General features: G+C 47.1%; 2 protein-coding genes across 5 annotated transcripts in view; one reads left to right on the top strand and one right to left on the bottom strand.

The window, feature by feature from the left end:
* The first annotated feature begins 738 nt into the window (after positions 1-738).
* Positions 739-2,839, top strand: pdyn (prodynorphin). 2 transcript variants are annotated; one of them, XM_042097507.1, is made up of 3 exons: positions 739-903; positions 1,202-1,339; positions 1,767-2,839. In XM_042097507.1, exons 2-3 carry the CDS (start codon positions 1,211-1,213, stop codon positions 2,370-2,372), a joined length of 735 nt encoding a protein of 244 aa, XP_041953441.1. In that variant the 5' UTR covers positions 739-903; positions 1,202-1,210; the 3' UTR covers positions 2,373-2,839. The 2 variants fall into 2 exon arrangements, with proteins under 2 accessions (XP_041953441.1, XP_041953440.1); XM_042097506.1 differs by having other exon boundaries at positions 740-893.
* A 1,042-nt stretch (positions 2,840-3,881) lies between these two features.
* gmeb2 (glucocorticoid modulatory element binding protein 2) overlaps positions 3,882-13,509 on the bottom strand; it is a 17,686-nt gene continuing 8,058 nt past the window's right edge. For all 3 annotated transcript variants that reach the window (XM_042097488.1, XM_042097490.1, XM_042097489.1), the window contains 5 exons: positions 12,493-12,647; positions 10,026-10,097; positions 7,049-7,186; positions 6,804-6,926; positions 3,882-5,229 (listed from right to left, as the gene is read on the bottom strand). In XM_042097488.1, coding sequence (XP_041953422.1) covers positions 4,508-5,229; positions 6,804-6,926; positions 7,049-7,186; positions 10,026-10,097; positions 12,493-12,647 — 1,210 coding nt within the window. In that variant the 3' untranslated portion in view covers positions 3,882-4,507. The remainder of the gene's footprint in view (positions 5,230-6,803; positions 6,927-7,048; positions 7,187-10,025; positions 10,098-12,492; positions 12,648-13,509) is intronic.

Genomic DNA, 13,509 nt, shown 5'->3' with positions numbered 1-13,509 from the left:
ATTAGCAATTGTGGAAAACTGTAAAGACGAGGTCGCGGTGAGGTCTCTCGGCGAGGATTCCCTGTGCCGAGAGAGGCCGAGTTGCCACGACTGTGCGTGCCAAGACCCGCTGTCATACAGAGTGCCACAGATTCAAAGCAAATGCCCAGTGCTGGCCGGCAAAGGCCTCGCCATAGCCTTCTCCGACGGAAAGAAATAGTCAACACTTTACACTTATGTAGCAATCAAAACCGTAGGCTTGTGTGCTTTACTTAATTTGTTAAATAGTATATGATTAATTATATATATATATATATATATATATATATATTAGAGGTCGAAAATGGATGCTATATTGAAGTCATTAAGCAGGTATCTTATCAAGCTTGCATAAAAAGCCATGACGCACGATCTGTTTTGGAGGCCTCATGGCTCCTCGCGTCAGAAGCACGCGTTCCTCTCTTCACACCTTGTTCAGCTCGCGCTGGTTTGCTCAAATGGAGCTACATTGAAACACGCCCTGTTATGATTCAGCGAGCACACATCAGTCTGCAGGTTTTACTGGTGTGTGTGTGTATGTGTGTGTGTGTGTATGTGTGTGTGTGTGTGTATGTGTGTGTGTGTTTGTGTGTGTGTGTGTGTGTGGGTGGAACTGGGGTGAGCTTGGAGGAGGGTGGAGACAGACGCAAACGCGTGTATTCTTGTAATTTATTGTTCCCATTGGTCAATGTCGTGATGTGCACCGATGACACCACGGAGTCTTCGGCAATAAAGCGTGTTGCGTCCAACTTCCGTTCAGAGAGGACGAACATCAATACGGTCGCTTTTCTATAGGCTGAAGGTCTTGAAATAAGTTGACTCCTCTCCCTTCCCGGAGAAGCGCCAGGGAAAGGCTCGGTTTCCCTTCCATCGAGGTAAGGCTGTGTAAGGTCATGTTTTTTTTTGGCTTCTTCTTTCTTTCTTTCTTTCTTTCTTTCTTTCTTTTCTTAAAGTTTGATTTGAATGAATACTGATGTTTTTCATGGAGAGTGGCCCCTGGTTGCCTCCTCGTTTTTTGTATTAAAGATTAACATTTCCAATGGTATTTGGCTCAATAAAGCATGGATAAAGGGCTTTGCTTTATGTCCTATTGATTTCTTTGTTATGATGTTTGTTTAAAACGGTGTGTCTCTGTGCTTTATTTTGCGACTCCTGACATTTGTTTCGTCCTATCTGGCTCTAGGATAACAGGATGGAGCGGTATGTTTGTGTGCTCGTGCTGATATTGAGCGCTCCAGCCCTGGCAGCAGCGGACTGCGCCTCGCGCTGTTTGAAATGCGCGCAGGAGTTGCCCCGCGCAGACACATCCGTGGACAGTCTGGTAAGATCAGTGTAGGAACTTCCATTCGACATTTTCGATACTGCTTTTTAAAATCGACACGGGTGTCTGTGTTATCGGATTTGGTGTGCTGTTGCGCAGGTGAGCGGCTGTCTAGTGGAAAAGAACATCAAGCGCAATTCAGGACCTTGGAGAGCGCCGTGTGTTTTACTTTATATGAGTAGCATGTGTTGAAACGGGGAGACAATTTTGCAAATATGGAATGAAAATTTCACCTTTTGTATGATAAAGTATTATTCTACATTACTATTATAACACGACCAATTCACGATTGACACGATTCAAGGTCTACGTTTTCTAAACCAATTCATTGAAGTATGACGATGAGTTCAATGTAGTTTAAAGTAATTGTTTGTCATTTGTAATGTAATTTAAAGTAAATGTTTAACGTATTTTCCTCCGTTCTCAGGCTTGCACGTTAGAGTGTGAAGGGGCTGTCACGAGCTCGTGGGAATTAAATAAATGTGATCGAATCCTCAACCAGCAGCCTGCGGGTTTTACTTCTGATGACGATGCGCACAGCGCGCCCGACGCAGAGGATAACCAAGAGTCTTCTCTACCGAGCCTGGTCAAGCGCTACGGCGGCTTCATCAAGCGGATTGATAAAAATAAACTTTTCAAATCCCCTTGGTATGACAATGCTGTTCTAAAAGGACTTTTCGCCAAGAAACTCGGTGAACCTCTTGGAAAATTTGGTGAGCGTGAGGTACCGGAATTAGCAGAGGACACCGAGCGCGAGGATGTGGCATCAGAGAGCGATACTGGAGTATATGACGACGCTGCCTTAAACCCTGTCAAACGTTACGGAGGATTTTTACGTAAATTTCCAAAGCGAAGCGAGTCCTCGGAGGAAAGCGACCGGCAGGAGCTGCAGAAGCGGTACGGCGGGTTCATGCGCAGGATTCGACCCAAGCTCAGATGGGATAACCAGAAGAGATATGGAGGTTTTTTAAGGCGTCACTTCAAAATCTCCGTGAGATCGGAGGAGGAACCAGCATATGATGTTGGTCTTTAGGCCATCGCTTAAACTGCCCTTACTGCCGCCTTTCACTCAAAACTTCTTTCGCAAATCCGTGAGAATGTTATCCATAGAGTCACTCATCTGTGTTCCCGAGGCTGGTTGTGTCACTGCGGGTTCAGATCACCTCGTAGGAAAACAGACTTGTGTCCTTGTCAAGTCACTAAGTCTAATGGACATTCAGGTGAATAAAAAACATTTGTTGTTGTGCGTAAACACATACACTGTGCGTCCTGTATTGAAACCCGTTATGCTTGTTTGATTAAACTATAGGCTAAACATAATAAAGGCAAGTGCGTAATTTGCCAAAGCTGCAAGGAAATTATGTGTTGCGTTACTTTACAGAACCTGAATATGTCGACACTTCTACTCTTATTGACAGTGTGTTTAACGTTGTTTTGGCTGGAGTTGGCCTTAGTGTATTTAAATGTTTATACTTCGTTAATAAAGTTTATTTCACTTGAAAGAAATGTAGTTTATTAAAGAAGTGTGGCCCGATCCATCCGATTCTTAAGGATCTTAAGGTGGATGTTCCGTCATTGCACTCCAAAGGCTTTCCCCATATTCGGGGTTGTTTATATGATCCTTGAGGCGTTACCTGGTCTGAGAAAGAACAGGCGCCCCTGAGGGTTTACTTGCGAGGCTACCACTGCTTACGCAAATATAATTAGCTTAAAGATCGGCAGGCACCACGTCTATTCTATGGAGTGGACTGTAAGCGACTTTTCCAAGGGACGGTGGAGATATATTAGGAAAGGGCTCCTCCTAGTGGTCCATATGGAAATGCGATCTGCTCACCCTCGGCTTAATGGCTTTCTGTAGGCAGTAGATTACGCGTGCTCGGAAGCGTCCTTAAATAGATCCCGTCACATTTACAACATAAACTTAACCAAAGTACAAGTTTGATATAATCATAATCATTTCATAAAGAAACCTTTAAGGTTGAATGGTGGCGTTGATTTAAAACGAAACGATGTTGAATAAGACTAAATGAAGCTGGCTCTGCTTAAAAGTGACGTGTTTTGCAAGATACATAATACAACTGATAAAACCAGCTACTTCCTAAGTCCATAGAAACATATTCGATTTCCCCTAAATTTAGAAATTTTAAAATGTAGTGCCACATGAAATTCACACTAGATACAGTCATAACTACCCTGCTGTGGGACCCACACCACGCAGAGAAGACTTTAGCTGCCCTTTTACGCTGCATATGATCTGGGCTGCATATGATCTGGGCTAAATAGCATCACACTGCATTATGATCTGGGCTAAATAGCATCACACTGCTTTATGATCTGGGCTAAATAGCATCACACCATCAAATAGAACTGCATTCATACAGACAACTTTATGTGGTCATAGGTGATTGGTAATAACCAGTGTAAGATACATTACACTTATAATGATCTATTGCTAAATATATACATTTATGTAGAATATCTAAAACTATTATGGGACAATATCTCAAATACAAACAGAACAAAAAAGATCAGGGAGTCAATGTACTTAATATAGTTTAATAACTGTTCTTTATCAACTCTTTCTTAATATAGTTTAATAACTGTTCTTTATCAACTCCCTTCACAGCCTCCACAAGCCGGCTATAAAAAACAGCAAAAAGCACAAATCTGTCGACTCATACCAAATATCAAATCTGCAAGAAAATACTGTTCATATTAAAATATGCTCCATTCAACAACTAAATATTTGTTCATGGTTATATATCCAAAATATTATTCATTTACAAAATAAGCAACTGATCATTTTGTATGTGCAGTCTTAGAAGTTAGAAGGGACTTTTTTTTAATAAACAAGAGAAAATATGAAAGCACACACACACACACAAACTGCAGGATATCATTAGAGCCATGCAGACAGAAAGGCCTTGGCTGAGAGACATGACCTCATGCTTTTCCCCAGAGAGAGAGAAGTAGAGAGAGAGAGAGAGAGAAGTGGAGAGAGAGAGAGAGAAGTGGAGAGGGGGAGGACAAAAGAAAACAGGATGGAGGGATGAGAGCGAAGGAGGGGAGAGAAGGTGAGAGTTGAGCACGTTAAGTGACCTTTAATGACCCTTAACACCTCCAGCTCGCGGTGCACGTAATCACCATGGCAACAGTCATAACAGCTCCTCAGTCTGGCCCAGCCCCCTCTCCGCCTTCGTCACCTTTGACCTCCGACTCCCCCGAGTCTTCCGCCTGCGACCCCACCGTTTCCACGGCAGCCGCAGCAGCAGCCGACGCGGTCTCCATGGCGGCAGACACGGTTTCCAAGGCGGCGGTGGCGGCCGTCACCGTTTCCACGGTAGCCGAGACGGTCTCCACGGTCGGCGTGGGCAGCATGGCGCTCTGGACCAGGGTGGGCGTCGAGACCGGGACGGCGGCGCCGGTCAGCTGGGGCGGCAGCGTCAGGAACTGGACGGGACTCAGCAGCTTCAGGATGGTGGCGCCCACGTGAGACTGGCCGCCGGGCTCCGCGCTGACCAGCGTCAGAGCGCCCCCTGGCTGCTGCTGCAGCGTGAGGCCGCCGGACGCGTCCGACAGCACCTCCCCCCCCGCGGAGGTGACCAGCGTGTAGCCGGGCAGCACTCGGCCCAGCGGGACGCCCGCCAGCTGCGTCAGGGGCAGGGCCACGGGGGAGGAGGCGGCCGATTGCAGGAGGGTGGCGGAGACGGAAGCCGATTGGTGGGCGCTGATGGAGGCGGGGCCGGAGACGGCGCGGGTCAGGCGCGGGCGTTTGGGCAGCGGAGGCGTGGCCACGGGGGCGAGGGTCATCAGGACGCTGCTGAGGGTCTGAGAGCGGCTCTTCAGCTCCCGCGCTTGCTTACGGTGCTCATCACACTGCTGCTCCAGCGCTGCACACACACACAGATATACACACACACACACACACACACACACACACACATGCGGATATACACACACACACACACACACACACACACACATGCGGATACACATACACACACACACACACACACACACACACACACACACACACACACACACACACACACACGCGCGCGCGCGCGCGCGGATATACACACACACACACACACACACACACACACACACACACACACACACACATCCGGATATACACACACACACACACATGCGGATATACACACACACACACACACACACATGCGGATATACACACACACACACACACACACACACACACACACACACACACACACACACACACATGCGGATACACACACACACACACACACACACACAGATATACACACACACACACATGCGGATATACACACACACACACACACACGCGGATATACGCGGATATACACACACACACACACACAGATATACACACACACACACACACACACACACACACACACACACACACACACGCACACGCGGATATACACACACACACACACACACACACACACACACACATGCGGATATACACACACACACACACACACAGATATACACACACACACATGCGGATATACACACACACACACACACACACACACACATGCGGATATACACACACACATGCGGATATACACACACACACACACACACACACACACACACACATGCGGATATACACACACACACACACACACACGCGCGCGGATATACACACGCGCGGATATACACACACACACACACACACACACACACACACACACACACACACACACACACACAGATATATATACACACACACACACACACACACACACACACACACACACACACACACACACACACACACGCGGATATACACACACACACAGATATACACACACACACACACGCGGATACACACACACACACACACACACACACAGATATACACACACACTCACACACACACACACACACGCGGATATACACACACACACACACACACACACACGGATATACACACACACACACACACACACACATGCGGATATACACACACACACACACACACACACACACACGGATATACACACACACACAGATATACACACACACACACACATGCGGATATACACACACACACACACACACGCAGATATACACACACACACACGGACATGCGGACACATACACATACACACACACACACACACACATACACGGACATACGGACACACACACACATGGACATACGCAAACACATGCAAGAACGCAAACAAGAACACATAAACAAACAAAAACAAACATTTATGATTATTTTTCACTTCACAACAGCAGCCTTTAACCCTAGCAGACTACTTGTGTGTGTGTGTGTGCGCATCTGTGTGTGAATATGAGTGTGTGTGTGTGTGTGAATATGAGTGTGTGTGTGTGAGTGTGTGTGTGTGAATAAGAGTGTGTGTGTGTGTGAATATGAGTGTGTGTGTGTGTGTGAGTGTGTGTGTGTGCATGTGTGAGAGAGAGAGAGACTCACACACAAGGCTGCGTGTGTATTGTTCTCGGCAGCGATCCATCTGGCTCTTATGGCTGGCCAGCACCTTCTTCACCAGGTCAAGCATGCCGAAGCTCTGCACCACGTTATTCAGCAGTGCTGCGTCTACAGCACACACACACACACACACTTTTCAATACAAAAGTAGTGCAAATCAACTTGATGCTTCCCAGACCAACGGCCCAAAGACCCATGATGTGGCCGAGCAGGACGCATGCACTTCTCACCAGCGACCAGCAGAGGGGGCTGTTGCAGCCTGTCCTGCAGCCCCTTCAACGCCTCCTGCATCTCCTTCTGGAGCTCTGATGTCACTTCCTCCAGAAGACCTGCCTCCTTCAGGTTACGCCAGAAGTTCATGGTGTCCTCTGCAGGCACGCACACACGCACACATACAGGAGTGTCACCAAAACATGAAGTCTGATGAGCAGAATAAGCTCCCAGTGTGGTAGCTGTGAAACCTTTTCCAATGTTACACATAAACACACTGTGACACTGTGATCACAAGAGGACTCTTTGATTAGTATTTAATTATTGATGTATTATGTCACAATAGGACTCGTTTATTAGTATTTAATTATTGATGTATTATGTCACAATAGGACTCGTTTATTAGTATTTAATTATTGATGTAATTTATGTCAATTTCCTGAATTATTATTTCTGTTGGGCGCGTTCCTTTGAGCGCGAGGAATGTTGCTTAATATTTGATCTTGTGTGTTTTGGGCTGTTCTATGGGAAGTTGGAGGTCATGATGTTTGAAACAGATGTCCGCCAGGAAGGGGCGGTGTGCCCGTTTGCAGGTGTTTAGACTTCGCCGTGTTGGAGAAACTAATTAGTTAAGACCAATTTAAACGCCGGCTTTTCTCTATGCAGGGGTTGGATGTTTGGTGACACGCGGTGAGGGGCTGTTTTGAGCCCTGCGCTCAGTCTGGTTTATATAGCCTAGCATGTAGCATAACCATCAGCCCTGCGCTCAGTCTGGTTTATATAGCATAGCATGTAGCATAGCCATCAGCCCTGCGCTCAGTCTGGTTTATATAGCATAGCATGTAGCATAACCATCAGCCCTGCGCTCAGTCTGGTTTATATAGCATAGCATGTAGCATAACCATCAGCCCTGCGCTCAGTCTGGTTTATATAGCATAGCATGTAGCCATCAGCCCTGCGCTCAGTCTGGTTTATATAGCATAGCATGTAGCCATCAGCCCTGCGCTCAGTCTGGTTTATATAGCATAGCATGTAGCCATCAGCCCTGCGGTCAGTCTGGTTTATATAGCATAGCATGTAGCATAACCATCAGCCCTGCGCTCAGTCTGGTTTATATAGCATAGCATGTAGCCATCAGCCCTGCGGTCAGTCTGGTTCATATAGCATAGCATGTAGCATAACCATCAGCCCTGCGGTCAGTCTGGTTCATATAGCATAGCATGTAGCATAGCCAGGGTAGGAATTTCACGGCGGCCACAACGGCCATGGCCGTCGTAGCCCCCTGCGTTGGCCGTGAGGCCACTTTGAAAATCAGAGGTTTACAGGCCACAGTGGCCTTGGTGCCCCCTTCTTTCAATATTCTGCTTTGCGTCCTACTAATAGCGATTTTTATTTAGCTTGTGGCCTGTCAAAATAATCTTAGCATTCACAGCGCAAATTAATTTAGTCTTTTACGCAGTGGAGAAAGTGACAGTGCAAGAAAGAAAGTGCGTCCAAATTCACCCATTCTTCTCAGTTTAACTACAGTCCTCGCGAAGTAGTCCATCTCCCTACCCATTCATCTTGGTGGAATACTTCACGAACCCTTCGTTTAACACAATGACAAACCATATATCAGAATAAACAGCAGACCTTACCGAACACAAAGGTGTAAAGCAGTCCCCTGTACAGTTAGCTGTTCCAGAGTAATCCAGTTTCGAATTTGCAGTAAATTTCGACATGCAAATTTCGACACACAAGTTTTACAATGTGTTTAAATTGTTCCACATGATTTCATAACGGGACAAATACAAAATAAATGTTACAAATATCGCCTAGATATTGGTAAATCAGAGGACAGCTGACTAACAGTTTGTGAAAGTAGCCTTAATGATCACAAAATGCTAAGCATGCATCTAGGCTATTTGAGTTTCTTAAAGCTGAGCTGTGCTTAAATTGTTCAATACATGATTTCATAGCAGGCCAAATATAAAATAAATGTTATATGTAGCCTAGATATCTGTAATTATTAGATGATCAGAAGATTTACAGTTCTATGTAATATGTCATTTTTCATGTTTTTGTCATGTTTCATACAGTGATGCAGGTCTACTGCAGTGAATAGGCTAAATACAACTTTGATAATTTTTATATGCTACTACTGTATAGTTAACTTTGGCCTTGGTGCCCTGACATGTGGCCTTTGTGCCCCCCACCAAATATGCCCAACTGAAGGCCAAGTGGCCTTGCCCCCAGAATGGTGAAATTCCAAGCCTGAGCATAACCATGACCCCTGCGGTCAATCTGGTTTATATAGGGGCATGTAGTATAACCATGAGAGACCTGTAAATATTCCTGTCTGTTAAACGTTTTGTTTGTCATTTTCTTTTTACCTCAGACAGAGTGTGGGATAGGAATTATGGGCTGTATTTTTACCTCAAACAGAGTGTCGTGTAGGTGAGACAGAGGTGTGGGATAGGAATTATGGGCTGTATTTTTACCTCAAACAGAGTGTCGTGTAGGTGAGACAGAGGTGTGGGATAGGAATTATGGGCTGTATTTTGATTATTTTGTCACGTTGTGAATAGAACACCGTGTGTGTGTGTGTCTCGGCCTGATTTCTCCTTCACCACTCAGGTACTCTACTACACACACACACACACACGCACGCACGCACGCACACACACACTCACGCACGCACACTCAAACACACACACACACACACACACACACACTTCAGGCACGCACACTCACGCACGCACACTCACGCACGCACTCAAATACACACACACGCACATAAACACACACACAGGCACATAAACACACACACACACACATAAACACACACACAGGCACATAAACACACAGGCACATGCACATGCGTCCTTGCCTATGCCTGTTGAGGAGTCCATGACCACCTTGGCAACCTTGACAGGAACAACAAGGAGGCCCCCCAGCACACACACACACACACGCCCACACACACGCACGCACGCACACACACACAAACACACTTACCTCCAATAGCTGTGACCCACTCTGTGCTGTCCTCACATACTTCTGAACTGAGTGGATTTGGAGATCCATTCACTGCAATGACACACACACACACACACACACACACACACACACACACACACACACACACACACACACACACACACACACACACACACACTTACCATTAATAAATTAGACCTGTATAATTACAAGTCCCCCAAACCTATTAATAAGATAGACCCTTATAATTAAATTCACACAAACACACACACACATTAATAAAACCCTTATAATTACACACACACATGCACCCATTAATAAAATAGACCCTTATAATTATATCCACACACACCCACTAATAAAACAGACCCTGCTTGTCCCACATCATATCTGTGTGTGTCTCACCATCTGTGTTGGGTGGGTGTGTGTGTGTGGCATGAGCTCTATTGATGCCTCACTGTTCAGACTTCTCTAACTGTGTGTGTGTGTGTGTGTGTGTGTGTGTGGTACCGTCTGTGTTGGGTGTGTGTGTGTGTGTGTGTGTGGTACCATCTGAGTTGGGTGTGTGTGTATGTGTGTGTGTGTGTGTGTTGTCTGTGTGTGTGTGTGGTACCGTCTGTGTTGGGTGTGTGTGTGTATGTGTGTGTGTTGTCTGTGTGTGTGTGTGTGTGGTACTGTCTGTGTTGGGTGTGTGTGTGTGTTGTACCGTCTGTGTTGGGTGTGTGTGTGTGTGTGTGTGTGTGTGTGTGTGTGTGTGGTACCGTCTGTGTTGGGTGTGTGTGTGTGTGTGTGGTACCGTCTGTATTGGGTGTGTGTGTGGTACCGTCTGTGTTGGGTGTGTGTGGGTGTGTGTGTGGTACCGTCTGTGTTGGGTGTGTGTGGGTGTGTGTATGTGTGTGGTACCGTCTGTGTTGGGTGTGGGTGTGGGTGTGTGTGTGGTACCGTCTGTGTTGAGTGTGTGTGTGGGTGTGTGTGTGTGGTACCGTCTGTGCTGGGTGTGTGTGTGTGTGTGTGTGGTACCGTCTGAGTTGGGTGTGTGTGTGTGTGTGTGGTACCGTCTGTGTTGGGTGTGTGTGTGTGTGTGTGGTACCGTCTGAGTTGGGTGTGTGTGTGTGTGTGTGTGTGTGGTACCGTCTGTGTTGAGTGTGTGTGTGTGTGTGGTACCGTCTGAGTTGGGTGTGTGTGTGTGTGTGTGGTACCGTCTGTGTTGGGTGTGTGTGTGTGTGTGTGGTACCGTCTGAGTTGGGTGTGTGTGTGTGTGTGTGGTACCGTCTGTGTTGGGTGTGTGTGTGTGTGTGTGGTACCGTCTGTGTTGGGTGTGTGTGTGTGTGTGTGGTACCGTCTGTGCTGGGTGTGTGTGTGTGTGTGTGGTACCGTCTGTGCTGGGTGTGTGTGTGTGTGTGGTACCGTCTGTGCTGGGTGTGTGTGTGTGTGTGGTACCGTCTGTGTTGGGTGTGTGTGTGTGTGTGTGGTACCGTCTGTGTTGGGTGTGTGTGTGTGTGGTACTGTCTGTGCTGGGTGTGTGTGTGTGTGTGGTACCGTCTGTGTTGGGTGTGTGTGTGTGTGTGGTACCGTCTGTGTTGGGTGTGTGTGTGGGTGTGTGTGTGTGGTACCGTCTGTGCTGGGGGTGTGTGTGTGTGTGTGGTACCGTCTGTGTTGAGTGTGTGTGTGTGTGGTACCGTCTGTGTTGGGTGTGTGTGTGTGTGTGGTACCGTCTGTGTTGAGTGTGTGTGTGTGTGTGGTACCGTCTGTGTTGGGTGTGTGTGTGTGTGTGGTACCATCTGAGTTGGGTGTGTGTGTGTGGTACCGTCTGAGTTGGGTGTGTGTGTGTGTGTGTGTGTGTGTGGTACCGTCTGTGTTGGGTGTGTGTGTGTGTGTGTGGTACCGTCTGTGCTGGGTGTGTGTGTGTGTGTGTGGTACCGTCTGTGCTGGGTGTGTGTGTGTGTGTGTGGTACCGTCTGTGCTGGGTGTGTGTGTGTGTGTGTGGTACCGTCTGTGTTGGGTGTGTGTGTGTGTGTGGTACCGTCTGTGTTGGGTGTGTGTGTGTGTGTGTGTGGTACCGTCTGTGCTGGGTGTGTGTGTGTGTGTGTGTGTGTGTGGTACCGTCTGTGCTGGGTGTGTGTGTGTGTGTGTGTGTGTGTGGTACCGTCTGTGCTGGGTGTGTGTGTGTGTGGTACCGTCTGTGCTGGGTGTGTGTGTGTGTGTGGTACCGTCTGTGCTGGGTGTGTGTGTGTGTGTGTGTGTGGTACCGTCTGTGTTGGGTGTGTGTGTGTGTGTGTGTGTGTGTGGTACCGTCTGTGTTGGGTGTGTGTGTGTGTGTGTGTGTGGTACCGTCTGTGTTGTGTGTGTGTGTGTGTGTGTGTGTGGTACCGTCTGTGCTGGGTGTGTGTGTGTGTGTGTGTGTGGTACCGTCTGTGCTGGGTGTGTGTGTGTGTGTGTGTGGTACCATCTGTGCTGGGTGTGTGTGTGTGTGTGTGTGTGGTACCGTCTGTGTTGGGTGTGTGTGGCGTGAGCTCCGTTGACGTCTGGCTACTCAGCGAGGCTCTGCTGCCCACCAGGTCGATCTTGGTGCTGCGGCACGTGTTGGAACACAGCTTACAGTGCTGATAGAAGTCCAGCTCGCCCGAGTCCATGATCTTCCTGCTCTCTCACACACACACACACACACACACACACACACACACGTAGGCTATTTAGCTCAGCATGGTATTCGTGACGTTTTATCTGTCACTGAAAGAAAACATGCAGCGTTTTAGTCAGAGAGGACTGTCATCTCGTTTTTTTCGAACTCCAGTGTAACCAAATGTGACCAGGCGTGGGAATTCAAGGCGCAAGTCGCAGAGACGCAAGTCGCGAAAAACGACGTTGAAGTTTTTTTTTCAAAGTTAGTTATTTTCGTTTTTTTGCAGAATGTGCAAGTTGAAGTCCTAAAGAAGCAATTCCATGTTTCAGATAACAGCATTTGCTGCTTTAAAAGTGTATATTTTGTCTTTGAAAATGGTTAAGTTATGACCATTAGTGCTCTTTTGTTCTGTCGGCCAATCAGCTGTATGCTAGAAGTAACCTCATGGCTACTTATACTGAACCAGCATGCAAATGTTTGTTTATCTCTCGGTCTGGCAGCAGAGGAGCTAGATCGTAAGATATCAGATGCTATCTCCACAGTTACATTTGACGGGGATAAAGACCGCGAAATGGAAAAAATCCGTAACTTTGACTGCAAATGTTATGGAAGAAGAAAGGAAAACTCTCTCCTTGGTACACGTTCGTGTAGTCACAAACTTTCTCCAGAGGTTATGTACAACATACGCTTGGATTCTCTGGCTGCCGAAAGAAAGTGGCATCTCGAAGCAAACAGACGTACTTCAGAGATGACAACATCAACCAAAAAGCTCCCAAAAAAAAGAAAGTGTGCCCGGACGACTTATTGCATTGGAGGCACTGATGTCTGCAGGAACACCTTTCTGTTTCTTATGGGGTAAGTTATGTACTTTGCGTTTTG

The sequence above is a fragment of the Alosa sapidissima genome, chromosome 7, assembly GCF_018492685.1.
Source record: "Alosa sapidissima isolate fAloSap1 chromosome 7, fAloSap1.pri, whole genome shotgun sequence".
In the NCBI taxonomy this organism is placed as follows: domain Eukaryota; kingdom Metazoa; phylum Chordata; class Actinopteri; order Clupeiformes; family Clupeidae; genus Alosa; species Alosa sapidissima.
This window is presented reverse-complemented; position numbering and strand designations above follow the sequence as displayed.

What these genes read in the sequence shown, in the direction of transcription:
- pdyn (XM_042097507.1), top strand. Translation starts at nt 1,211, where the DNA reads ATGGAGCGGTATGTTTGTGTGCTCGTGCTGATATTGAGCGCTCCAGCC. An exon ending in ACACATCCGTGGACAGTCTG is followed by an intron (nt 1,340 to 1,766) that starts GTAAGATCAGTG and finishes CTCCGTTCTCAG; the next exon opens with GCTTGCACGTTAGAGTGTGA.